The sequence below is a fragment of the Lemur catta genome, chromosome 21 (genome assembly GCF_020740605.2).
Source record: "Lemur catta isolate mLemCat1 chromosome 21, mLemCat1.pri, whole genome shotgun sequence".
Lineage (NCBI taxonomy): Eukaryota > Metazoa > Chordata > Mammalia > Primates > Lemuridae > Lemur > Lemur catta.
In genome coordinates, this window is record NC_059148.1 from 32988014 (window position 1) to 33012496 (window position 24483).

Consider the following 24483-nt stretch of genomic DNA (forward strand, 5'->3'; position numbering starts at 1 on the left):
CTGGGTATCAAATGGCCCTGCGAAGAGTTACAGTAGCAGGCTCTTTTCAGAGGGTGAAAATGCAAATCATTAATTCAGCCAGCCTCTTTTCGTGCATTTGCGGAAGGCAGAGCGTGCATCTGGGGGGAGGTAGATCGTGCATCTGGGGGGAGGTAGATCGTGCATCTGGGGGAGGTAGATCGTGCATCTGGGGGAGGTAGATCGTGCACTTAGGGGGAGGTAGATCGTGCATCTGGGGGAGGTGGATCGTGCATCCGGGGGGAGGTGGATCGTGCATCCGGGGGGAGGTGGATCGTGCATCCGGGGGGAGGTGGACCGTGCATCCGGGGGGAGGTGGACCGTGCATCCGGGGGGAGGTGGACCGTGCATCCGGGGGGAGGTGGATCGTGCATCCGGGGGGAGGTGGACCGTGCATCTGGGGGGAGGTGGACCGTGCATCTGGGGGGAGGTGGACCGTGCATCTGGGGGAGGTGGACCGTGCATCTGGGGGGAGGTGGACCGTGCATCTGGGGGGAGGTGGACCGTGCATCTGGGGGGGAGGTGGACCGTGCATCTGGGGGGAGGTGGATCGTGCATCGGGGGGAGGTGGATCGTGCATCTGGGGGAGGTGGATCGTGCATCTGGGGGGAGGTGGATCGTGCATCTGGGGTAGGTGGATCGTGCATCTGGGGTAGGTAGATCGTGCATCTGGGGTGGGTAGATCGTGCATCTGGGGGGGTAGATCGTGCATCTGGGGGGAGGTGGATCGTGCATCTGGGGGAGGTGGATCGTGCATCTGGGGGAGGTGGATCGTGCATCGGGGGGAGGTAGATCGTGCATCTGGGGGAGGTAGACCGTGCATCTGGGGGGAGGTGGATCGTGCATCTGGGGGAGGTAGATCATGCATTTCGGGGGGAGGTGACAGGGTGTCGTGTGTATTCACTGCTAGGAACTGAGGGCCCGTGCTCTACCCGAGTTGGGTGTGAATATATATATTAATCGGCTACTGAGGGAAAAAGGTTCTGCTTTAGTAGCAAAATGCATCGAAAATGAGAAAGAGCTGGGCAAACACTATTGACGGTTTTCCTGGTTCCTCTGTGGTGTTTCCCTCGGGGGATCTGGCCTGACACCCTCCCCGGCCACCGTCTATATACCCCCCACCCCCCAGGGCCTTGATGGAGGTGGATGCCTTGTCGAAGGCTTCTATTTTAAGGCGATCGCCGTCCTCTGGAAATCAGCCCCTGAGAATATGTGTGTTAAAGCCCGGGGACGTTTGAAATCGCACTGAGTCATACGCACAAAGATACAGAAGGAGGCAGCCACCGTGAGCTGCCGTCCCCGGCAGTGGGACAGTGCTTTAGTAGCGGCGAGGCTGAGCCGGTGAGGCCCAGGCTGCTGCAGTTCTGACTGGCGTGGCGGTTTACACGTCGTTTCACTTGATTTGACTGTCGCTGGATACAAGACAGAGATGTGCTCGGATGTGGCTGTTTTAGTCCCTTTTTTCCAGGTGTCAGAGCGTCTCCTGGGGACGTACAGGTTAGAGATTCCGACAGTAAGTTTGAAATAGAAACTGCGGATATCGGGTCAAATCAGCCCTTCATTTATAGGAGGGAAAAAAACCCAATTAGGAGATTTTTTTTTTTTTTTTTGAGACAGAGTCTCGCTCTGTCGCCCAGGCTAGAGTGCCGTGGTGTCAGCCTCGCTCACAGCAACCTCAGCCTCCCGGGCTCCAGCGATCCTCCTGCCTCAGCCTCCCGAGTAGCTGGGACTACAGGCATGCGCCACCACGCCCGGCTCATTTTTTCTATATATATTTTTAGCTGTCCGGCTAATTTCTTTCTCTTTTTAGCAGAGACGGGGTCTCGCTCTTGCTCAGGCTGGTCTCGAACTCCTGACCTCGAGCGATCCTCCCGCCTCGGCCTCCCAGAGTGCTGGGGTGACAGGCGTGAGCCACCGCGCCCAGCCTATTCCCTGTATTCTTTAGCTGTCTGTTGTCTCTTGTCTTTGAGGTAACGCACTGCCCACCCTGGCAATTTTGGGGGGACGGATGTGCTTTTCCCCCTTTTCAGCTGAAAGCTAGTTTGGCGTTTCCTGGCCTTTTTTCAGGCCTCAACACAAACAAGGTGACAAAAGGCAGGAAGAGAAAATCTGCTTCCCCGATGTGGCCAGGAATCTGTTCAAGGCCCCGCCACGTGTCCCGTCTTGTCCTCCAGCTGTCCCTCTGCAAGCTGTCCCTCTCCGCTCTGGTCAAACTCGGGCAGAAGCCACCGCAGGTCTCTCTCTGGTGCGTGTTTGGAAACCAGCACGGTGTCGGCTCCCATGGCAGCCTGGGGACCCGGTTCTTCCCGTTTGTCCCGGCACCTGCCCTGCAAGTTCCCCGGCCGTCCTGCCCCGGTGACCTGTTGCCCCACCGGCTCCCCGAGGTGGCTCCAGACGGAGCCACACCCAGCGTCTGCCCCAGGCTGAAGCCTCCCAACCTGCGCTGCCACCCGGTTTGTCACTCCTCAGGAATTTGACCCCGAAGACCCCTGGCTTATCTCTGATCTAGAGAGCTGGGGACCCTGTTGACTAATCCTGTGACCAGAACCTTTCTTCAAAATCAGTGTTTGTTTACGAATTAATGCTTTGCAGACAGAGCGAGGTTTGGCTTCGGTGCAGGGTGCATTCCACCTGCGAAAACATAACCTGCCTTTTTAGAAAACAAACAAAAAAAAATCTTAACAATGCAAAGGCTTTGTGTTTGCTAATAGTTACGGTCCAGCCAGACTCGGGTGTCTAAGTTCTCGTTGTGTTGTAATGATTGCGGAAGGACCCTTGAGTAAAAAGCCTCAAAATGAGATTATCAGTCTCGTGCTACTTGTGTTCCAGATGGAGCTGTAGGAAAAGCAGCTGGGGCCCGGCGCGGTGGCTCAGGCCTGTCACCCCAGCACTCTGGGAGGCTGAGGCGGGAGGATCGCTCGAGGTCAGGAGTTCGAGACCAGCCTGAGCAAGAGCGAGACCCCGTCTCTACTAAAAAATAGAAAGAAATTATCTGGATAACTAAAAATATATAGAAAAAATTAGCCGGGCGTGGTGGCGCATGCCTGTCGTCCCAGCGACTCGGGAGGCTGAGGCAGGAGGATCGCTTGAGCCCAGGAGGCTGAGGTTGCTGTGAGCGAGGCTGACGCCACGGCACTCTAGCCCGGGCGACACAGCGAGACTCTGTCTCAAAAAAAAAAAAAAAAAAAAAAATCCACAATGTACCTTCCCTTTCTCCCCCCCGTACCATTTAGTGTGATATTCAATGAGAAGACAGGTGTTCATACCATTGGTTCTTCCATTTGAGAGTTTAGGCAGAGAGTGAACACTAGCAAGAAAAGGAAGCCAAAGAGATTATCGTGTTAGTAATGGGGATGACGGGAGGTCAGTGGACGCTGGAGTACAGATGTTTTCTTCCCTCTGTTGTTCAGATTTTGCATTTGAAAAAAAAGAAAAAAGATTTGGCATTTGATTAACAATACAGAAACAGAAATTTTTTGTTTGTTTGGTTTTTTGTTGTCGTTTGCTTGTTTTTGAGACAGAGTCTCGCTCTGTCGCCCGGGCTAGAGTGCCGTGGCGTCAGCCTCGCTCACAGCAACCTCAACCTCCTGGGCTCAAGTGATCCTCCTGCCTCGGCCTCCCGAGTAGCTGGGACTACAGGCATGCGCCACCACGCCCGGCTAATTTTTCTATATATATTTTAGCTGTCCAGCTAATTTCTTTCTATTTTTAGTAGAGACGGGGTCTTGGTCTTGCTCAGGCTGGTCTCGAACTCCTGACCTCGAGTGATCCTCCCCCCTCGGCCTCTCAGGGTGCTGGGGTGACAGGCATGAGCCCCCGCGCCCGGCCTGGTATTCCCAGTACTTTGAACACGCCTGGCCCCCCGCAGGCTGTCAGTCAGTCTGTGTGGCTGGTGATGTCGCAGACACCGTGCTTGGCCTTGGGGACGAGGGGCCCCTCTGGCTCTGAATCACAAACCTGCAGGTGAGCGAGCTGTTGTCCGGTGACGGGACAGGCTACCGGTGACTGCTCGAAGGTGGGTTTCCCTTTCTGTGTTCGGTATCGCGTGATGAAGTTTGCTGGATTATTCTCCAGTGTCTGCCTGCCCGTGTCCTGCTCAGAGCGGCGTTCCGGGCCTGGTCACAGCTACCCAGGGCTGCCGGCGTCGCTGCAGAGACCGCGTGTTGAGAAGATCGTGTTAAAGCCACGTTGCTGTATGATCCGGCCTCGTGACACGCATGCCCTGTCGCCCCAGGCCACCCGATTGCCTCGTGCTTTTATTTTCTGCCTTTGCAGAACGGGGACCTGGGGGCTGGATAAAAACAACACCAGGGGAAAGATACTCACAGAACACGTAAAATTCTAAACCTTTTGCCCCCTTCCTTAGATGCGAGCGACTAGAAGAACAACTAAACGACCTAACGGAGCTGCACCAGAACGAAATCTTGAACTTGAAGCAGGAGCTGGCCAGTATGGAAGAGAAAATCGCCTACCAGTCGTACGAACGGGCCCGGGACATCCAGGTTAGCACGCGGGATAAAAGGTGTGAGAGCAAAATGCAGTCAGATCAGAAGAAAAAAGAAAAGGGAAAAAAAAAAAAAAAAAAAAAGGAGGAAGGGAAAAAAAAAAAGAGGAAGAAAAAAAAAAAGGAGGAAGGGAAAAAAAAAAGGAGGAAGGAAAAAAAAAAGGAGGAAGGATAAAAAAAGGAGGAAGGAAAAAAAAAGGAGGAAGGAAAAAAAAAAGGAGGAAGGAAAAAAAAAAAGGAGGAAGGAAAAAAAAAAAGACGGGGGATGGTATAGAATATCAGGAAAAGCTTTTACAGCTGTAGCATAACTAGTCCTGGAACGACTGAGGTGCGTTTCTCAGCAGTCCGTGCCGTTTTGGGGGGCTGCACGTGCTTGGTTCTTGGGAGACGTTTCTCGGTGACATTGGTCTTAGTGACAGGGATCTCAGAACACGGACAGCGACACGCCTGCCATCTGCCGGCCACAGTGTCAGGAGCAGCGTTGACAGGGGCTAGGGCCACCCTGCCTGTCCTCTCTTCTTGTCGAAAGGGGCCTTCTGACCCAGCCCCCAAGTGCAAAGCTCCTACAGTCACCCATGGCCAGGCAGTTTGCAAGCGTGACCCACGAGGGCCGTAATGGTTAAGGCTGAAAGTCCATCTAGTTCATTCCGTGGGGAAATAGGGTGTGGAAGTTTTTCTTATTTCCGTAGGGAGGTGGTTCTCAGGGAGCGGCAGGTCTTAGCAGTTTCCTAGGGAAGCATCTTTTATTTTTTTTATTTTTTTTATTTTTTGAGACAGAGTCTCCCTCTGTCACCCGGGCTAGAGTGCCGTGGCGTCAGCCTCGCTCACAGCAGCCTCAGACTCCGGGGCTCAAGTGATCCTCCTGCCTCAGCCTCCCGAGTAGCTGGGACTACAGGCATGCGCCACCATGCCTGGCTAGTTTTTCTATATATGTTTTTAGCTGTCCATATAATTTCTTTCTATTTTTAGTAGGGACGGGGTCTCGCTCTTGCTCAGGCTGGTCCTGAACTCCTGACCTCGAGCGATCCTCCCGCCTCGGCCTCCCCGAGTGCTGGGATGACAGGCATGCGCCACCACGCCCGGCTAATTTTTCTATATATATTTTTTTAGTTGTCCAGGTAATTTCTTTCTATTTTTAGTAGAGATGGGGTCTCGCTCTTGCTCAGGCTGGTCTCGAACTCCTGACCTCGAGCGATCCTCCCGCCTCGGCCTCCCAGAGTGCTGGGATGACAGGCGTGAGCCCCCGCGCCCGGCCCAGATTAATAATTTTTAAATGAAAAAGAGGCAAGAGATTATTCGTTTGTGGTCTGGCCACGAAACTCTTCCCGAGTGAGCAAACGTAAGGGTGGGAGCCATCGCACGGGGATGCAGGGGAGGGAAGGGCAGGGCAGGGCAGTGACGGTCCCTGGGATCGCGGGGGACGCCCCCCTGGCCTGTCATGTCCCAGCCTCCAGGCCCCGTGTGGCCGGCCGTAACGCTGCCGTTGGGCCCGCAGGAGGCCCTGGAGGCCTGCCAGACGCGCATCTCCAAGATGGAGCTGCAGCAGCAGCAGCAGCAGGTGGTGCAGCTGGAGGGGTTGGAGAGCGCCACGGCCCGCACCCTGCTGGGCAAGTTCATCAACATCCTGCTGGCCGTCATGGCGGTCCTGCTGGTGTTCGTGTCCACCGTGGCCAACTGCGTGGTCCCCCTCATGAAGACCCGCAGCAGGACGTTCAGCACTGTATTCCTCGTGGTCTTCCTGGCCTTCCTCTGGAAGCACTGGGACGCCCTGGTGGGCTACGCCGGGCGGTTCTTCTCGACCCCGAGATGATGCCCCCGCGCCCGGCGAGCGCGGCAGGGAGCCATTCGGCAGCTCAGCGGCTCAGCGGCTCGCCGGCGCCCACGGCCGCCTCCCGCCACGGACGAGTCGAGTGGATCTGTTTACATTTAGAGTAATGTTTTTCTGGTTTTTTTTTGTTTTTTTCTTCAAGAGACGCAATTGCAATAGTATTTTTTAGATTTTATCCAAGACGGTTTTTTTTTTTTTTTTTTTGGGCAAAAAAAAAAAAAAGGAAAATCTTGGATCCTTTTTATGTAGCATGATTTTCCTCGGGATGCAAACCTTACAACGGTCCTCTAACACGAACCCACGGTCCCCGGAGCACACGGAAGGGCCGTCTCCATCGCGGCTCTGAAGGACTGGAACCTTCCAGAAGGACGCGCAAACCCGATTCGGGCAAAACCGGGTTCGACCTAACACCGGGCCTCGTCTGGGCTTGACCACCCCCTCCTGCCCCCACCGTCCCAGCCTAACCGGACTGTGAAATCCTTCTACATTCCACGTCTGAAGTTTTGGATTCAGGCTGGATTCTCCTCATCTGTGGAAGAACTCATGGATTCTCCCTGGCTTTGTCTGTCCCCACGTTGGCCACTCACGCTGACCCCGGAAGTCTGATCACTTTTGAACCCGTTGTTCCCTTAACCTCTGCTGGGATACAAAACCGAGAGCACCGTGTCCCCAAAGGGTCACCACACCGTCCCGCCTACAGTATTTTAAAATAGCTCTCCGAATACTTAACTTTTCAGCAGAACCCCCCCTTTGGCCGCACTTTTAAGGTTTTTTTGTTTTATATAAATACATATATATATATATATGTGTGTGTGTGTATATATATATATATGTATAGTTACCAACTTAGAAATAAAAGAGAAAAAAAAAAAAAAATCCGAACAGCATACTTGAAGAATGTAATACTCAAAACTCTCAGCGCTTCCTTTATGGTTTCTAATAAGATTTTTTATTACTGTTATTATTATTATTATTATTATTATTATTATTATTGGGTTTTTTTGGAAAGGGTCGGGGGAGGGTCTTTCCATTTTTTTTTTTTCCCTTTGAAATAAAGAAGTGATGTTTTTAAATGAAGACCCGTGTGGCTATTTAAGTGTGCTACTCCTGCTCCCTTGTGTCTCGCGACAGCCGGAGGGAGAAAGACCGGTTGTAGACGCCGCGTTTGTCGGCAGCTGCGATTTGAACCCCCTCTGGCTGCTGCTGCCGCTTTTTGCTGTCCCTGCCACCCCCACGCCACCCCCCCTACCTCCACCTGCTGGGCCGGGTTTGGACGCAGAGGAGCGGGCTTTGCAGGGAGAGGCGGGGGGAGGCCGTTTCCACAAACCAGCGTGGTAGGACAGGCGTCTTTTATTTTCGACCCCAAGAAAATGTTCACCCGGTGACCTCCCCGGGCTGGGGTGGCCTTTAGGAAAAACCGGGATCGTGTTAGGAGAATCCTAAATAACTCCTCTGTGTTTTCTTAATTTATTTACTTTTTAACACCCCCCCCCACATGACGGAAACCAAAGTCACGTGGAGTCCTGTGTCTGCATTTCGGGGTGCCCCCCGGCACCCTTAGCTTTCGAAGGTTTATTCTGTCTGCCCGAGACAGCGTCCACGGAAGGCGATTCTCTTAAAGAGCAGAAAAGAAAACAGTGGGTTAGGAGGACCCGGGTTCTGGGTGCGAAACGTGACCGGCCGGCTTGCTGCTCACCTAGACCGGCTTGCAAACCGAACTGTGCTCCGTGGACTTTCGGACAGACAGGTGAGAGGAATGGGCTGAGCTTCCTTCCCTGTCCCGTCCCCTTCGCCATCGTCCTGGGGGAACCTGAAGCCCCCAGAGCTCATCCGGAGAGCTGGGTTCATCTTGTCCTGTCACCCGTCGTGTTGTGCCCCAACTGCCGCTCCCTCTTGGCCTCGTTCTGTGCCACCCAGCGATGACGAGTGAGCCTGTGATGTGTCCCGCAAAGAGTCACAGAGCACGTTTCGCCTGTCCTCCTCCGTGGCTGGCAGATTCTTCTGGAACTAGATTGGCACGACCCTGCCGGCCTATCGTGTCCCTAACCAACCACGCTGGTATTTTAACTCAGGTACCCCCGTCCGCACCGCACCCCCAGGTGGCTGTAGTCCCTACCTGTGGGCTCTTCCCTACCCCCCTCGAAGCTCACCCCCGGAGCAGGGACCACAGGGGTGATTTTTTTTCTTCCAGAGAATAATCAGAACCATTCCTGTTCGCGCCATAAACAAATCGTCCCCAGGCCTGCATTCCTTCAGATGTCAACTTTGCCTAACACGTGCCAGCGACTTCGGGCAGGCGGACGCCACGACCTTGTCGACCTCACAGTTTTCTTCCAACTTTCGGCCGTAGCTTCGTGGCTCAGAGCAGAGAAGGGAGCCCCACGAGGGCTGTTGGAAAGACGCTTTAGCAGCAAACCCTCCCGTGCCTCTAGGCTGGGACCCGTGAGTCCCCCGAGTCAAGTTTTCTGGGCCCAGGAAGTCACTGTGATAAACGGGTCGAAATTGTTCCCATTTGGACTCGGGCGGTTTCTATCGGAGGAAGATTTGCACCTCTGGAAAACCGTGCCCGGGCTGCAGCCGAACAGGCCCCCGCTGATTCTCGATGTCCCTTTCTCCAGCTGTCTCAGGAAGGGACCTTCAGATGAAGCCTAATCGCGGTTTGTCGCCCTCTCGTCCCTTGGCTGTTCGCCGGGTCCCCCAGCGGTGGCATTCGATGCCCTCTGTACCCACCTGTCTGTTTCTCGCGCCTTCCTGTGCTTGGTGCCGCCCACCCGAGTTGCTCTTGAGTTTCTTTGCGTCGTGGTTGTCCTTAGTTTCTCCTATGTTGTCAAGGAAACTCTTCCGTAACCTCGCTCTAATGGTTTAACACCTGCCCCGGGCGGAAGCTTAGCCTCACTCGAATGCTTCCCTCTAAAAACAACGTGCATTCCCTTTGAAACGAAGCGTTCCTGGACGGTTCGTCCGTGGGTCTGGCTGCGTTGGCATGGCCGACTCTTCAGGTTGTAGAATGACTGTCATTTCCCATTGTTCATCACCATCGTCGGCCGCCATTTTGATTCCTTGATATATGGACTCAGTCCCTCCTAGCAAGGAAGGGTTCTCCACTCTACCGGCTCCTTAAGGAGCAAAAAAAGTCGGCTAAATTTTATCCTTCGCTGACCTGGGGTCTTCTCCGTCCCCTGTCCCAAGCGGGGTAAAAATCTGGTGCCCAGAAAAACACCGGGATCGAGCCTTCCTTGCCAGCCACGTCCCAACAATGAGCATATTTATTTCCGTGTGGCCTCCGCCCCGTTTGGTTTTTGTTTGATTTCTTGTCCCTTTGAGGTGTGGTCAGACGGAATGCTGAGTTCCGAGTGACTTCCAACGAGTCGCTGCCTTTCGGCTTTGGGAAAAATGTGCATCTAAAAGGAAACCAAACATTATCATCATCCTCCGCAGACCGACACAGGCAAAATTATGGTTCCCACCACCCCAGCCCCAAATGAAACCTGGGAATAATTTAGGAATGTGGCTCTAAACGGCCAGTATTTCCGTCTGCGTGTTTCGTATGCCAGGTGACACCCCGGGTAGGGACTCACTACGAGACTGTAAGCGTGTTTTATCGAAGCGTGTGAGAATAAAGACTCACTGAGAAGTACAGACACGACGCTTGTGAACGTGCGAATGTCGACACTGTAGCTGGTAGATCTCAAGCTGCTAATCGTGGAGAGAGAATTAAATTTCTGTTCTGTCTGGCGGCTGCGGATTCTCGGCCGCACTTTTACTGTGTACGTAAATGGAAATAAAGACCTCAGCTATATAACGGGGTGGTCGGCCTCGGGTTTGTTCTGCTCTTTTTCTTTTTTGAGACAGAGTCTCACTCTGTCGCCCGGGCTAGAGTGCCGTGGCGTCAGCCTCGCTCACAGCAGCCTCAACCTCCTGGGCTCCAGCGATCCTCCTGCCTCAGCCTCCCAAGTAGCTGGGACTACAGGCATGCGCCACCACGCCCGGCTCAGTTTTTCTATATACTTTTAGTTGTCCAGCTAATTTCTTTCTATTTTTAGTAGAGACGGGGTCTCGCTCTTGCTCAGGCTGGTCTCGAACTCCTTTCCTCGAGCGATCCTCCCGCCTCGGCCTCCCAGAGTGCCGGGATGACAGGCGTGAGCCACCGCGCCCGGCCCTTACAAGGCTCTGCTAAACAATGTCACGATGGGTGTAAACATACTCGGTGACACATGTCATATTTCCAGCTCTGTGTATACGGAAGGAGTTGGTACCCAGCCTAATCCCGTCTGGGGTCCTGTCACATTCTGTGGTCGCTTCCATTCGGACTTTTCCCTGAGGATCTCTGGGAGGGCCCTGGAAATCCAGACGCCCCGAACCTGCCTTTGCCAGGCTACTGAGCAGGAACACGATGGCTCGATCCTTCACAGCCCCAGCCTGGAACGTCACGAGCTTTGGGCCTCACTTGTGGCTGTCCCTCTTGCCCTATATCACACTACCCAGCTTGTCCCGTTAGTGGGTGTTGTGAGAACAAAGGATACCTCTTGTGTGAAAGCATTAAAATCTGCCGTGCGAGTTCCCTTTAAGCTGCTTAAAATACGGGCCAGGCTGCCACGTACGGATGTGCAGGTTGTACACTGCCCAACACCACTTGGCCCCATAACTAAGCTACCCGTGAACGACCTCCAAGAGTTGTGCAGTGCACAACAGGGACACAGAGCAGCCCCGATAACAGGTGAGACGTAATTTCAAAGTCTGCTTTCTTTTTCATCCATTAAAAACTCCGGATAGTGGAGCGGAAGGCTGGTAACACCAGTCTGCGAAGCCGGGGTGTAGAAAACAGACTGGGGAGGCAGGAGAGGGTGGGGCCAACTAGAAAACGCAGGCGTCACCTGAAAAATTCGAATGTCTGATTTTTTTAATTCTTTGGGCCAAACTAAGTCTTCAGCCGACTCGTATCCCCAGGTAGACCTGGGGAAGAGCAGCGAACATTTATTGAGCGCTTACTGATTGCCAGGTATCGGTCATGCCGTGATAGCAGTTCATTCTCCGCACAGTCTAACGCGGGGCGTGTCACCCTCGTCGTCCAGGTAAGGACACTGAGGCTTGGGCTACATGGCTCGCCCAAAGTCACCGCCCAGGTGACAGAGCAAGACTCTGCTCAAAAAAAAAAAAAAAAAAAAAAAAAGCTAATAATCACTGCAGAAAAATGATGTTCAGTGCCTGGGACAATCGGTATGTTAAATGAAAATGCCATTGTGGAGCAATATATTATTTTCCTGTTGAGATTGAAAATATTTTTATTTGTATCAATATGTGCACGTAGATGTATGGAAACGTCACAGTAAACTGTCCCCAATTGTTACTTAGGGTGAGGGAGAAACAGCGGAGAGTCAGGACTTTTCATGTTTGGCTCCTATAAAGATGAATTTTTTGTGATAAGAATGTATTTGTGTATTTTGTAAAACTTTAGGTACAAATTTAATTTTTAAAAAAATTAGATACAGCAAAACTTTTTTTTATATTTTGGAGACAGAGTCTCGCTCTGTCACCCGGGCTAGAGTGCCGTGGCGTCAGCCTCGCTCACAGCAACCTCAGACTCCTGGGCTCCAGCGATCCTCCTGCCTCAGCCTCCCGAGTAGCTGGGACGACAGGCATGCGCCACCACGCCCGGCTCATTTTTGTATCTTTTGTAGAGACAGAGTCTCACTCTGTTGCTCAGGCTGGTCTCGAAATTCTGGCCTCAAGCGATCCTCCTGCCTCGGCCTCCCCAGTGCTAAGGTGACAGGAGGGAGCCCCCATGCTTGGCCAAACTGTAGCAAAACATGTGAAAACGAAAATCAGTCCAGTGAGGAGAGGTGACAAAGGAGTTGATAGTGTTCCTCAGCTTACACTAGGCCATGTTTTGCCTTAAGATGGTCTCGGGGGGAGTCTGGACCAAGTGTGGCCTCGCCTTGAGCTTTCTTCTAGCTTTTCTAGGCTCACTCGTCCAATGAACGTCCTGCTGCTGCCAGAAACCTGGAGGACCGAGGAGGCGGGACACCTGCAAAGTGTGGGCCGCAGCTGGTCCCCCCCGTTGACCTCAGCCCTTCGTCCAGTGCCAGCCGTTCCGTGCAAGGCTGTGGAGGTGAGCGAAGCCCCGGGAAAAGCAACTGGGTGGAATGAGAGGGAGGGAGGGAGGGAGAAGCCAGGCGTGGGAGCGACGAGGAGGAAGCATTTCCGCCAGGGCCGAGAGCGGGCGGATTCGTGATGAGTGGAAACGGGGCAGGAGGGCGTTTCAAGTTGGAGGAAACTGTTAGTAAAACCGCGAGGTGAAGGCCGGGCGCGGTGGCTCGCGCCTGTCACCCCAGCACTCTGGGAGGCCGAGGCGGGAGGATCGCTCGAGGTCAGGAGTTCGAGACCAGACTGGACAATGTAGCAAGACCCCGTCTCTACTAAAAATAGAAAGAAATTAGCTGGACAGCTAAAAATATATATAGAAAAAAATTAGCCGGGCGTGGTGGCGCATGCCTGTAGTCCCAGCTACTCGGGAGGCTGAGGCAGGAGGATCGCCTGAGCCCAGGAGTCTGAGGTTGCTGTGAGCGAGGCTGACGCCACGGCACTCTAGCCCGGGCGACAGAGCGAGACTCTTTCTCAAAAAAAAAAAAAAGAAAAAGAAAAAAAGAAAAAATAATAATCAGGGTCCCCTGGAAAGGAGCCGGTCACCCGCTTGCCGCGTCGTCCCCACGAAGTGGGTGGGTGACAAATGAGGTCAAAGGTATTGCTTGGGGGTCTTTGGCCTATTGATTCCGGAAGGGGGAGGAGCCTCAGGTTTCTCGTTACCTGGGAACTGGGGGTGCAGGAAACTCGGAGGTCAATTTTTTTTTTTTTGGGGCAAAAAGGGCCGCGACAGAGACCGGCCCGCGGGCGCCCTGCAGGGCCACCCGGCGCCGCCCGCTTCCGCACTCCCTCCGCTCCCCTTCGGTTCCACCGTGTCCTCCCTGCGCAGGAGGCCGGACGGAGGCGAGTGGAGGCCGCCGGGCCCCTCTGTCGCTTTCCGTGCGCCCGGGCCGCCTCCTCGGGCCGCCGCTAAGGAAACGGGGGCTTCTTTCTGTAGGCCGCCATCATGACAGCCGCGCAAGCGCAGTGGCGCTGGCGAGGGGCGCAGGCTGGTGGCGTCATCAGCCGGCGCGGCTCAGGCGCGCGGGACTAAGTCCTAGGCGGGGGGGGGGGGGGGGCGTTGCCGGCTGTAGTCCCGCCCTTCCGGCCTCCCCCGAGGCCTGCGATAGGCTTGCGGCGGGCCGCGCAAGCGCAGTGCGCGCCGTGCGGCGGCGCGAGCCGGTGACGTCATTAGGCTGCGGCGGCCGGAAAGGCGCGGGAAGGCGGCCGAGCGCGGGCGGCCCGAGTGGCTGCGCGCCGTCCCTGCGCCCCGCGGCGACGCGCGCCGGGCCGCCTCTGGTGGCCTTTGCGACACGGGCTTTCGCCACAGGGCTTCTCCCCGGGCAGGAGCGGGAAGGTGACGCGGCGGGCCCTGGTGGCTCCGGCCCTTCGCCCGCGGCAGGCGGAGGCCGGTGGGGCTCTGTCCCCAAAGTGTCCCCAGACTGGCCGGCGGGTCACGCCGCGGGGGCGCGCGGCCTGGGAACGTTCTGGACGCCTGAGTCCCGCTGGAAAAAAACAGAACATTCCCAAGGCGGGACCCGGGGGACCGTGGCGTCGGCAGGTGTCGCCCGGGGAAGCTGGGAAAGCCCAGGCGACGCGGCCGCCATCGAGCCACCCCCTGCCCGGCCGTCCTGGCCTCCCCGTGTGCGGGGTATTTTTTTTTGCTGTTTTATTCCCAAACGCAGCGTGTCCCGGCGTCCCCTCCCGGGCTCCCCTGGGCGGGTGGCCCTGGCGCCTCGTCCGGCCACCGCGGTGACCCGGAAAGCCGGGCCCAAGGTGACTGGCGCGGGTGGCCCAGAGCCCGGCCGGTGGGGACGGCGGGGTCATTAGGAACTGTCTCTCCTCGCAGGGCCGGACGGCTTGGGTTCGAGCTTGGTGGCTCTTTGTGACTCTTTCAGCCTGAAGACGGAGCCCGCGATGTCACCTGGGACCTGGGACCCCGCCTGCTGCCCTAGCGCCCGTGGGATCCTGCGGCACATCCTGTGTTCTGTCCGCGTCCGGCCGCGCGGCGGCCCTTCCACCGTTGACACCTGGGAACAGGCCGGCGTCACCTCTCAGTGGCAGCGGGAACGTGGCAGTGACGCTGCGGACCTCGCAATAGGGAGCGACCTTTCAGGTTACCTGGGCCGGCGGTTGTCACACGGTTGTCACACGGTGTCCCCCCCGCTGTTGTCGGAATGTCGCGGGACCCTCGGTAAGGATGGGTGGGAGGTGGGCGTGACCGTTCGGCCCGTGTCACCAGCCTCAGTCGGAGCCACTTGGCTTTTCTGGGTTGTACGTGTTTGGTTTCTGCACTGGATTTACTCGAATAACAGGCTCTGCCGGTTTAGGAAATTTTAAAACCGGTCGTTGCATTTGAACTGCCCCTCCCGTGAGCCTCGCTCTGTCGCCCGGGCTAGACTGAGTGCCGTGGCGTCAGCCTCGCTCACAGCAGCCTCAGCCTCCTGGGCTCAAGCGATCCTCCTGCCTCAGCCTCCCGAGTAGCTGGGACTACAGGCATGCACCACCATGCCCGGCTAATTTTTTCTATATATATTTTTAGTTGTCCAGATCATTTCTTTCTATTTTTAGTAGAGACGGGGTCTCGCTCTTGCTCAGGCTGGTCTCGAACTCCTGACCTCGAGTGATCCTCCCGCCTCGGCCTCCCAGAGTGCTGGGGTGACAGGCGGGAGCCACCGTGCCCTGCCATCAGCTTGTGTTTTTACAGATCATTTTCGGGGCATTTCAGGGAGGACGGAGGCAGGGAGTCCTTGGGTTAGGGACCCCCGTGTGAGCCCGGGCTCCTGGCCCCAGAGAGGGGAAGACGGTTGGGAGTTTATTGCGAACGTAGACTGATCAGGTGGCCCCTGATGATTTTGTGGTCACCCGTGTAGTCACTGTTGCCAGGAATCTGCGTCTTCTCGTTGGGAACCCGATTTCCTCTTGGGGGCGTCACCCTGGTGTGGGGAGGACGTCGGTCCACGCTGCTGACGTGCAGCTCTGCAGGGGGTGGATGTTCCCAGGTGTCTCTGCGGGGATTTCTCTGTGGACGGTACTTTCCTGCAGGCCTCTGATGGGGCTGCGCCACCCCGCCACCCTGCCACGCTGTTGCTCCTGACAACGTCCCCGTCCTCGTCCTTCTCCTGCCCTTGTGCACAGTGTTTCTTTCAGCTTTGGCTGCTTTTAAATGGTTTTAGGGAAACCGACTGCCATCACTTGCGCTGGTGGAGGTTTGTGCTCGTCTCTGTGGCTTGGGGTTGTTTGCGCTGCTTGGTTCTGCGTGTTCACGCCGCGTGTTGAATTTGGACAGACAGCCGCGCACACCCGCACGGCAGAACACGCAACAGCGGAAAGCAGTGACGTATTCGTGTGCGTAGCAACGTGGGTGGGTCTCAGAGTCACCACACAGAGAGAGAGAGACGCCAGGGACAGGAAACACGTGCTGTCGAATCCGCTTATTTAAAACTCGAAAATGCAAACTGCTCTACTGGGGAAAAAGAGATCCAGGGTTGCCTGGGGCTGGAGGTGGCGGGAGGATCGGTCCCAGAGGGGCTCGGGGACTTGTGGTGGCAAAGGAAATGTCTTCGTCTTGCTGGCGCTGACGTCGTCACGGGTGAACACGCCGGAAGTCCACACGTTATCCTGTCAGCGTGTGCGGGTTATTCTACGCCCGCAATAGATGTCAGTGAAGCTGAAAAATGATTAAAAAAAGATGGATCTGGACCGATTCGGGGGAATCCAGAGTTCCCTTTAGTGACCCACGCGTGCTAAAAAATTCCTTAGTATAAGTAGCGCGTGGTGCTTTCTGCAATTCATAATACTGATGAGATAATAATAATTCCTAAGTGCGCTTTAATCCGCTTGGCGCCCAGGACGGTGTACACCGGCAGACCTAACGCGTGGATTCCTCGGTTCTGCTCTAGGGAACGGCTGTCGAGGGAAGGATCGGGTTGGCGTGAAGCAGACGAAGCTGTCCCAGAGCTTGGGGACGCTGGGGAAGGCAGGTGGCCTCTCTCGGCCCGATGCTGCCCAGAGGTCGGTACGGTTCTCAGAGCTGCGTGTTTGTTCTCTCGCTTCCCAGAAGGTAAAAGGGGAGGGCTGCGTGCCTGCGGGGAAGCTGGCCTGTCGTCAGTGTATGACCCGATGGTGCTTCGCGGGGAAAGCGCCTGTGTGACCAGCGCCCAGGCCAGGGGACGGGCCGCCATCTTGCTTTTAAAGATGGGATTTTTTTTGGCCGGGCGCGGTGGCTCACGCCTGTCACCCCGGCAGTCTGGGAGGCCGAGGCGGGAGGATCGCTCGAGGTCAGGAGTTCGAGACCAGCCTGGGCAAGAGCGAGACCTGGGATGGGGCGGTGGAGCCCCCCAGAGCTCACTCGAGGCTGCTGTCGCCGCAGGGCCCGGGCAGCTTGAACCTGGTCTCCTCCACCCCCGCTAGCTCTTGTCCCCCACCCCGGGGGCAGCTGGTCTTTCCTGAGGACTGAGAGAGTCCCTCAGACGGCCACCAGGCTCCGAGGCCACCGTGAGACTAGTGTCTGTCGTCCCATCCTGCAGCCTCTACCCCGTCCTGGGGCCGAGGGACCAGATCTCTCTGCCGGAGGCCGGGGACAGGCTGCTGGGAGACCCCGTAACCGGGGACAGCGCAGGGAGGCTGCTGTGACTTTGCCCTCGTGGAGGCAGCACACGCGTGGCCCCAAGGAGACAGTTGCCTGTGACAGGCGGGGCGGGGTCACTCTGCAGCCCGGAGCCCGGCACGTCTGGCCGAGGGAGGGGATGGAGGCAGGTGCCGAGGGGCCGTGTTGCCGGACAGTGGGGCCCTCGGGTCACAGGACTGTGGACTTTCTGCAGTGACCTTAAACGGGGCCGTGTGACGACCGTCACAGAGACCATCGGCCAGAGGCGTCGGGACTCCCCGGGGCTGACAGGCGGCCTGGGACTCCTGCACCCCGTCTTGCGGGAAGTGGGCCCGGCTGGTGCACCCTGTACCCAGGTGCCCTCCTGCCACTGTCCCCTCCTCAGAGGGGCTCGGGCCGGGTGTCGGGCTCCTGCAGGGGAAGTCGGGGAGCAGCCGCTAGCCGAGGCCCCACCCCAGATGTCCCCACCCCATCCTGGCTGTCCTGGGGGACGGGGCGGGACGGGGTGCCGTGGGGAAGAGGTGCTGAGCGGGGTCCCGCCTTGTGGCCCAGCAGGACGGAGCCCACAGGCCGGAGGAGAACGTGTGACGCTCGGCCGGACCGTCGGGACGCGGCTGCTCGGCTTTGCCAGGTAACCCGGGGCGCAGAGGCCCGGCTTGGCCAGTGTCCCTGACACTCCTTTCTGCCCAGCGCCCGCCTTGGGGGCCCGGCCGGGAATAGAAACGTGGACCCCCAGGGAGGGGGGAGGGGGGGCGCTCAGGGGGTCTCCCCGCGGGTGGGTTCTCTGTGCGCCTGGCGGGTGAGGAGAGCCCCCTGGGACGGGGACGGTGGCCCTCCCTCGGGCCCAAGTCCGGGACCTGCTGCTGGGGGAGGTGACAGTCGCATGCCGAGCATCGGCCTCTGGTCTCAGCTTCCCGGGACCCGGTCTCGCCTCAACCCCGTCCCGAGTCTGCAGAGACCACGGGGGGAAACCGAGGCAGCCGCGGGCGGCCTCCTGGGACCCGAAGGGAGGGGTGTCATCAGCCCCACTCTCCCGGGGACAGGGGGAGACTTGGGCGGGTGACGATGCACCCGGGACAGGGACCCTCCCAGGCGGCAGGTCCTCACCCTGAGCCCCTGTGTTCCCAGCTGGTGACGAAGCGGGTGCCAACGTCCTCCCCAGCCTGGACAGGGTGACGCCGCTCCGCCCGCGTCCGGCTTGGCCACCACGACACGAGGTGAGCCCTGCCCTGCACGGTGGCCCGTGTCCTGCTGCGCTTTAATGAAGGGGGGGGTGGGGGCGGGTGGTCGCAGAAGGGAGAGGCCGGGCGGGCGCCAGAGCAGGAGGTGCTGCTGGGGGTCCCTCGAGGGTCCTCGCTGCTCAGGTGACAGGGACGCTCCTCTTCGTCTTCCTGCCTGAGGGGGACAGAAGGTGACACAGAGTCCTTGAGCCCCCGAGAGTCCTCGAATGCTCGGGCTCTGCCTGCCCCACCCCCACCTACTCCACGCCCAGTTGGAGGAAGGAGATGCCGTCATTTGGCACCTGCTGTGTCCCCCGCTGGGACGAGATGGGCTGAGGGAGGCTGCGTCACCTGCCCCGGGGGACAGGGTAGTTGGGGTCGGGGCCAGAGTTAGAACCCAGGACCGGGTGACTTCGGAGCCGGGCCTTTCCGTCCCTGTCGGGCCGCCCCGTTGGGCTGACAGGCTGGTCCTTGAGGCCCAGAGTCGGGCTCTCAGGCGGTTACGCTTTCTGACCCGGGTTCTGGCAGGTTCTGTGGGCCAACACCTTCTGCGTGGACGCTTATTTCCAGAATCTTCCTGGCTCGTCTCAGCTAGACAAGTGTGAGTAGGAGTCTTCGGGGACGGGAGGGAGGGCCCGGCCCTGGGTCACCGTCGCCGGGAGCCGTTTCTGGACCCCGCGGGGCCCCGTCCTGTTCCCAGGTGTGGCAGCCCTGAGGGGAGCGAGCGGCAGGGGGATTCTCACAGGTCCTGGGGGCGGCCCGGGCACCCCCAGTGCCGACGGGACAATGAGACGCTGTGGAGGGTGACGATGGCTTCTCTGAGGCCACTCGCTGCGCCAGGGCCGGCCCCGCCCCCACAATGCCCGGGGGTTTGGGCACGAACAGGCTGGGCCGTTTGTCACTGTCCCTTTCTCTTCCTGCAGCCCAGAGCCACCTCCTGTGGGCTGGAGAGGGTCCCCCCTAGGGCTGCCGCCGACAGTGCCCCGATGCAGAAGGGTCACCCGCTGCCACCTCTTCTTCCTCGTGGAGGAAGAAAGTGACCGGCAGGTCCTCGAGGAGCAAACCTGCACCTGTCCCCACGTCCGCACGGGACATCCTGAGGCAGGGACGGTGCTGCCCCCGGGCCACGACCCAGCGCCGGGCACTCTTGCTCTTCCTCCAGAAGGTGGGTCACTGGGTCCGTCACAGATGGGGCCACTGGGTCCCAGTCGGCACCGGAAACGCTTCCCCCCGGTTCGGGCGCGGAGAGCCGCACGTTCTCCGAGAAAGAGCTGGAAGCAAACGGGCTCCAAACACGTCGCAGGAACCATTCACGAAAGACGGTGAATTGTCGCGGTCTGGGTGCGCCTCCGGCCTCTGCCGTGCTCAGAACCAGCCTTCAGTGGACCAGAGCTCGAGCCTGAGACCCACCCTTCGTGACGGCTTTGGGTCCCTCTTGTCCCCACCCTGAGACGAGGGTCCAGGCCACGGCGCCACAAGCCCTCGTGTTGGTCCTTCCCAGGACAGGGCGGCCCCCGGGCACGTCCTCCCACCTGGGGCTTTTGTTGCCTGGCGAGCGTTGGTCTCCAGTCTGTTTGAGACAGTCTTGCTCTGTCACCTCTGCTGTGACCGTTTGGCTTTGGACCGGGTTTTTGCACCTCGTCATCTTCATCCAGCCACCGTGCCGAGTGCCTGCAGTTGCCAAAAAAGGAATCCATTTCTCATGACAGGTGACAACAGGGTGTGGGAACGGTCCGCCTGTGTGTCGCGACAGCAGAGAAAGGCAGACTGGGAGACGATTTCTCTGCTGACACTTGTTTAATTAATTCCTGCAGAACCGTCATCTGCCGGCCTCGTACCTGGCCCGTTTGTTCCCGATGGGCCAGTGTCGTTGGAGTAGCGACGTCACGCCGGGCTGCCAACTCACACGCAGGTTGAGATGGATTCGCTTCCGCTACGGCCGTCAGCTCATCTTCGTCCGCCGTGGCCTCGGGCCGCCCGCGTGGCTCATCTTCAAGATCAAAATCCCCAGAACGGAACTTCTCAAACCTTCCACGTCCCGTGCGCTCGTCGGCCACGTCCTTCCCGCACACGTGGTCGATACTCCGAGCTGCCTGCGCCGCGATGGTGCCACAACAGAACCCACGTCTGGAAATAACACGAATTGTTGGCTTACCCGTGGTTTCACGGAAACTCCTCTAAAAAAAATCTTACTTTGAAAGATAATCACCAGCCGAAATGCATCTGAAGGACTGAGCATGTACGTTTGCAATAAAAGAATAAAACAGGAAGTGTCACAGTGAAATGTCAGAGATACCGGCTGTCAACCTTAGCACTTGGGGACATCTGACATTTCGTACTTAACAGCCTAATACCCGTCTTCTCTGGACAGGAGGCTGGAGTCTCTGCACAGGCCAAGCAGCCGTTGGGTCCCCCCTTCTTCTGGTGGCTCCAGACAGGGGCTCCCCCTGGCTGGTGGCACGTAAGTCCCCTACTGGCAGCAGGTTCTCCACTGACCCAGCTGGGCTCAAAAGCCCAAGTGTCCCCATCTTACCTGCTGGTTCTAGTTTTTCTTAAGCACGTTGGCGGGAGGTGCAGCCCCCGGCATGTGTGTCCCTCACCTGAGTTCCCCAACGGGGCCTGGGGACAGCAGGGTCCTCAGGCCACCCCGGAAAGGCCTCGGCCTCCTGGTCGGGGGCCAGAGCCCGGGCCACTGGGAATGGTGACATTTCAGCAGACGTGTCAGCACGTCCTGTTCCACGGAGCCGTTGGCAGCCATCCTTGGAAGTCAGAAAGGAGCGAAACTCCACCTCTGTTTACCTGACCTGGTTTCCCGGGAAAGGTTTCTCTGGCAAACCCTGGTTTCCAGGTGAAATTCTCTGTTTGTCCCCGAGCAAAGGCTCCGGCTCCGTTACGCAGCTCTGGGCTCCGGACCGGCCTGGGAGTGAGCTTGAGCCGGTCCCCGTGAGCCGGGTGGGGAGGAGGGAGGACTGGGAAGGACTGGCCTAGCAGGACCCGTGTCCCCTCCCTGTGTCCTCTTCCCCGCAGACGGAGAACTGGCAGCATCGTGGGTTGGGAGGGTCCCCGGGAAGCCTGGAGCCTCCGACCCCGCGGTTGGGCAGGCGGCCAGAGACCAGCCCCGGGTGACAGTGCTGAAGCCCAAGAAGCTTCTAGACTCGTCCTCCAGCTCCCTCATTGCTCAGCTGAGAGCCCAGGCCGGGAGCAGGGGACGGGTCTGCTCAGTGTCACACAAAGCTACACACAGGGCCGGGCACGGTGGCTCTCGCCTGTCACCCCAGCACTCTGGGAGGCCGAGGCGGGAGGATTGCTTGAGGTCAGGAGTTCGAGACCAGCCTGAGCAAGAGCGAGACCCCGTCTCTGCTAAAAATAGAAAGAAATTAGCTGGACAGCTAAAAATATATATAGAAAAATGAGCCGGGCGTGGTGGCGCATGCCTGTCGTCCCAGCTACTCGGGAGGCTGAGGCAGGAGGATCGCTGGAGCCCAGGAGTCTGAGGCTGCTGTGAGCGAGGCTGACACCACGGCACTCTAGCCCGGGTGACAGAGTGAGACTCTGTCTCAAAAAAAAAAGCTGCACACGGGACCCGAATCCCGGTCTGTGTTTCCCTCTGTGACGCCAGACCCGTCCTCAGGGTCCGAGCGCAGCCGGGACAGCCAGGCACGAACACAAGACACGGCAAAGGGCCCGGCCTTACCTGTCGCCGGCTTCGGCGCTGGCCGAGGGGGCAGCTCGAGGAACGGCGGCGGCTTCTTGTACAGCTCGAAGTCCAGGTGACGTCGGTCCCAGCCCCACCTGTCTCGGTCCAGCACGGGCCTCAGCTTGTTGGCGAACAGCGCGTTTTCCGTCCACTCCTAAACCGGGGAGCAGGTGGGTGAGAAGGACGGAGGCCCCCGGGGACGCCCCACCCGTCTCCCGTCCCCACCGCGGACCTCAGCCGGCTCTTTGAGGAGCGGCAGCCGGAGCCCCGGCTGGTGGCTGCCGCCGATGCCACTCCTGAGTCCCGTCACTTGGAAGCCGCTGGCCGTGAGCCAGGCCTGGCGCGACAGCCTCTGGGCCTGTCTCTCCTCCTCCTCCGCGTCCACCGGCTCCACCGTGGCCGAGAGGAAATTCTGCGAATACGTGAACCTCTTTCTTGGCTCCTGGAAACGCAGGGACAGACAGAGCTGGGGGGAAGGGCTGGTGGCTGTCTCGGCTTTCCAGGCAGGAAGCCGAGGCGGCTGGGGCCGTAATGACAGTTCCTGAGAATCTGACGTCACTGGTGCATCTAGAAGTGACCTGTGTGACAGCCCTTACCACTGTCCCCTTCGACAGGAGGAGTTTTCCTTTCTTTTGTTTTGTTTTTGTTTTGGAGACAGAGTCTGGCTCTGTCGCCCGGGCTAGAGTGCCGTGGCGTCAGCCTCGCTCACAGCAGCCTCAGCCTCCTGGGCTCCAGCGATCCTCCTGCCTCGGCCTCCCGAGTAGCTGGGACGACAGGCACGCGCCACCACGCCCGGCTCATTTTTTTTTCTATATATTTTTAGTTGTCCAGATCATTTCTTTCTATTTTTAGTAGAGATGGGGTCTCGCTCTTGCTCAGGCTGGTCTCGAACTCCTGACCTCGAGCGATCCTCCCGCCTCGGCCTCCCAGAGCGTCGGGATGACAGGCGTGAGCCCCTGCGCCCGGCCAAGGAGTTTTCTAGAACTACTGTGTGCTGGGGGCCTAAACCCAGGCGCTGCCTCCCGTAAACAGCCATAGTAGCGTCTGTCTGGGGACACAATGAGGGTCTCCGGCTCGCACTAGGTGTGGGATAGTCACATTTGGGGGACAGAACCCCCTCTTGGTCTATGTTTCCTGGCTGCGGGGGGGGCCTCTGTCTGGACCCCTGAGACCCCCGAGACCCCCGCTTCCCTGCAGGCCGGCACCATCGGAAAGAGCTCATGGGGTCGGCCACCTGCCGCCGTCCCAGCTGGGTCCCTGCCTCACCTTGGCCAGCTCGCGGTACAGCTCCTTCTTGGCCAGCTCCGCGGCGTTCAGGGCCTGAACGCTGTAGTTGCAGACGGGCTGGCGGGCGGGGGCTGCGACCTTAATCACCTTCGCCACCGGCTTCGGGGGCTTCGCGCCGGGCTGGCGGGCGGGGGCTGCGACCTTAATCACCTTCGCCACCGGCTTCGGGGGCTTCGCGCCGGGCTGGTAGGCTTCTCTGATGTTCTTCTGCAGGGACAGAGAGAGGCGCAGCAGCCGGCGTCACCGACACCACGTCCCCAGCTCAGCGGCAGCCGGATGGCCGCCGGGTCGCGGCGGCGGCGCAGGTGTTGCTGGATTCTAGATACCGCTGCTGCGCGTCCGTCGTGGGACGTGAGAAAACGGCCTTACAAGTCCAACCTGTCACGGTCCGAAGTGGAATTCAGAGACCACAAGCTTGGGGACTCGCTTAAGGTCACTGGGACACAGACCACCCGGCCGCCGCCGCTCCATCCGGCTTGTCGTAAAGAGAGAATTTGTGGCTCACGGGGGTCGGAAGCAGGAGGGGCTTTCATGGTGCCACGGGGGACGTTACTATCTGAAGCACCAAGGACGAGCGTCCTTGTCCCCGGGTGGCTGTTTGGTGGCAGGACCCGCTTTCTCTGCCACAAGCTGGGGATGGAAACGGGACCCGTCCCCCTAGTCCCCGAACAAACAAGGCCACGGTGACAAATAAGACGATCTGTCGGCTCCCTCTGGGACTGACGTCAACACCGTTGAAGGAGACAGAAAAGAAAACAGAAGGCCACAGGGGAAGGTGACCGTCACACCCACAAAAGGGGACAGCGGGAAGACCCCACTCTGAATTGTTGGGTGCTGTGCGGTGCAGCCTGCCTGGCATTTGCATACGGACCTTCAGCCACAAACCGTCTATGGGTGTGGGACGGGGGGGGTGGGGAGGGGATGGGTGCATACCTACATGATGGGCGCGGTGCGCACTGCCTGGGGAATGGACACGCTTGAAGCTCAGACTCGGGGGCATGGGGGGGGCATGGGCAATATATATAACCTGAACTTTTGTACCCCCATAATAAGCTGAAATTAAAAAAAAAAAAACTGGAAAAAAAAAGTGGGAAAAAAAAAATCTAGGGGAAAAAAAAAAACCGGAAAAAAAAAAAAAACCCCAAAAAATAAAACCCAATTTTTAGCTTAAGGTGATAAACTTGACTCAACCCCAGTGAC

General features: G+C 58.0%; 3 protein-coding genes across 17 annotated transcripts in view; 2 read left to right on the forward strand and 1 right to left on the reverse strand.

The window, feature by feature from the left end:
• TMCC1 (transmembrane and coiled-coil domain family 1) overlaps nucleotides 1-7427 on the forward strand; it is a 28375-nt gene extending 20948 nt beyond the window's left edge. For 4 of the 5 annotated variants that reach the window (XM_045534334.1, XM_045534339.1, XM_045534336.1 and 1 more), the window contains exons 3-4: nucleotides 4385-4520; nucleotides 6018-6422. In XM_045534334.1, coding sequence (XP_045390290.1) covers nucleotides 4385-4520; nucleotides 6018-6332 — 451 coding nt within the window. In that variant the 3' untranslated portion in view covers nucleotides 6333-6422. Of the gene's footprint in view, nucleotides 1-4384; nucleotides 4521-6017; nucleotides 6423-6599 lie in introns of those variants that run through there. The other variant, XM_045534335.1, reaches the window with a different exon arrangement.
• Nucleotides 7428-17874: 10447 nt separating this feature from the next.
• Nucleotides 17875-24483, reverse strand: part of CFAP92 (cilia and flagella associated protein 92 (putative)) — a 23325-nt gene continuing 16716 nt past the window's right edge. For 4 of the 6 annotated variants that reach the window (XM_045534155.1, XM_045534160.1, XM_045534154.1 and 1 more), the window contains 3 exons: nucleotides 23263-23490; nucleotides 22229-22438; nucleotides 21811-22150 (listed from right to left, as the gene is read on the reverse strand). In XM_045534155.1, coding sequence (XP_045390111.1) covers nucleotides 21857-22150; nucleotides 22229-22438; nucleotides 23263-23490 — 732 coding nt within the window. In that variant the 3' untranslated portion in view covers nucleotides 21811-21856. Of the gene's footprint in view, nucleotides 18475-21810; nucleotides 22151-22228; nucleotides 22439-23262; nucleotides 23491-24483 lie in introns of those variants that run through there. The other 2 variants (XM_045534156.1, XM_045534161.1) reach the window with 2 other exon arrangements.
• On the forward strand, nucleotides 18397-24008 carry LOC123625644. Of its 6 annotated transcripts, none has more exons than XR_006730603.1 (4): nucleotides 18397-18900; nucleotides 19223-19464; nucleotides 20671-21147; nucleotides 23497-23643. XR_006730603.1 is itself a non-coding variant. In XM_045534162.1 (4 exons), exons 1-4 carry the CDS (start codon nucleotides 18527-18529, stop codon nucleotides 23712-23714), a joined length of 924 nt encoding a protein of 307 aa, XP_045390118.1. In that variant the 5' UTR covers nucleotides 18398-18526; the 3' UTR covers nucleotides 23715-24008. The 6 variants fall into 6 exon arrangements, 1 of the variants encoding a protein (XP_045390118.1); XR_006730605.1 differs by lacking the exon at nucleotides 23497-23643 and adding an exon at nucleotides 21931-21986; XR_006730607.1 differs by lacking the exon at nucleotides 23497-23643 and adding an exon at nucleotides 20114-20538 and having other exon boundaries at nucleotides 19223-20008; nucleotides 20671-21615.

What these genes read in the sequence shown, in the direction of transcription:
- LOC123625644 (XM_045534162.1), top strand. Translation starts at nt 18,527, where the DNA reads ATGCTCGGGCTCTGCCTGCCCCACCCCCACCTACTCCACGCCCAGTTG. An exon ending in TCTTGCTCTTCCTCCAGAAG is followed by an intron (nt 19,465 to 20,670) that starts GTGGGTCACTGG and finishes TTCTCTGGACAG; the next exon opens with GAGGCTGGAGTCTCTGCACA. An exon ending in CTCCCCCTGGCTGGTGGCAC is followed by an intron (nt 20,761 to 23,496) that starts GTAAGTCCCCTA and finishes GTTCTTCTGCAG; the next exon opens with GGACAGAGAGAGGCGCAGCA.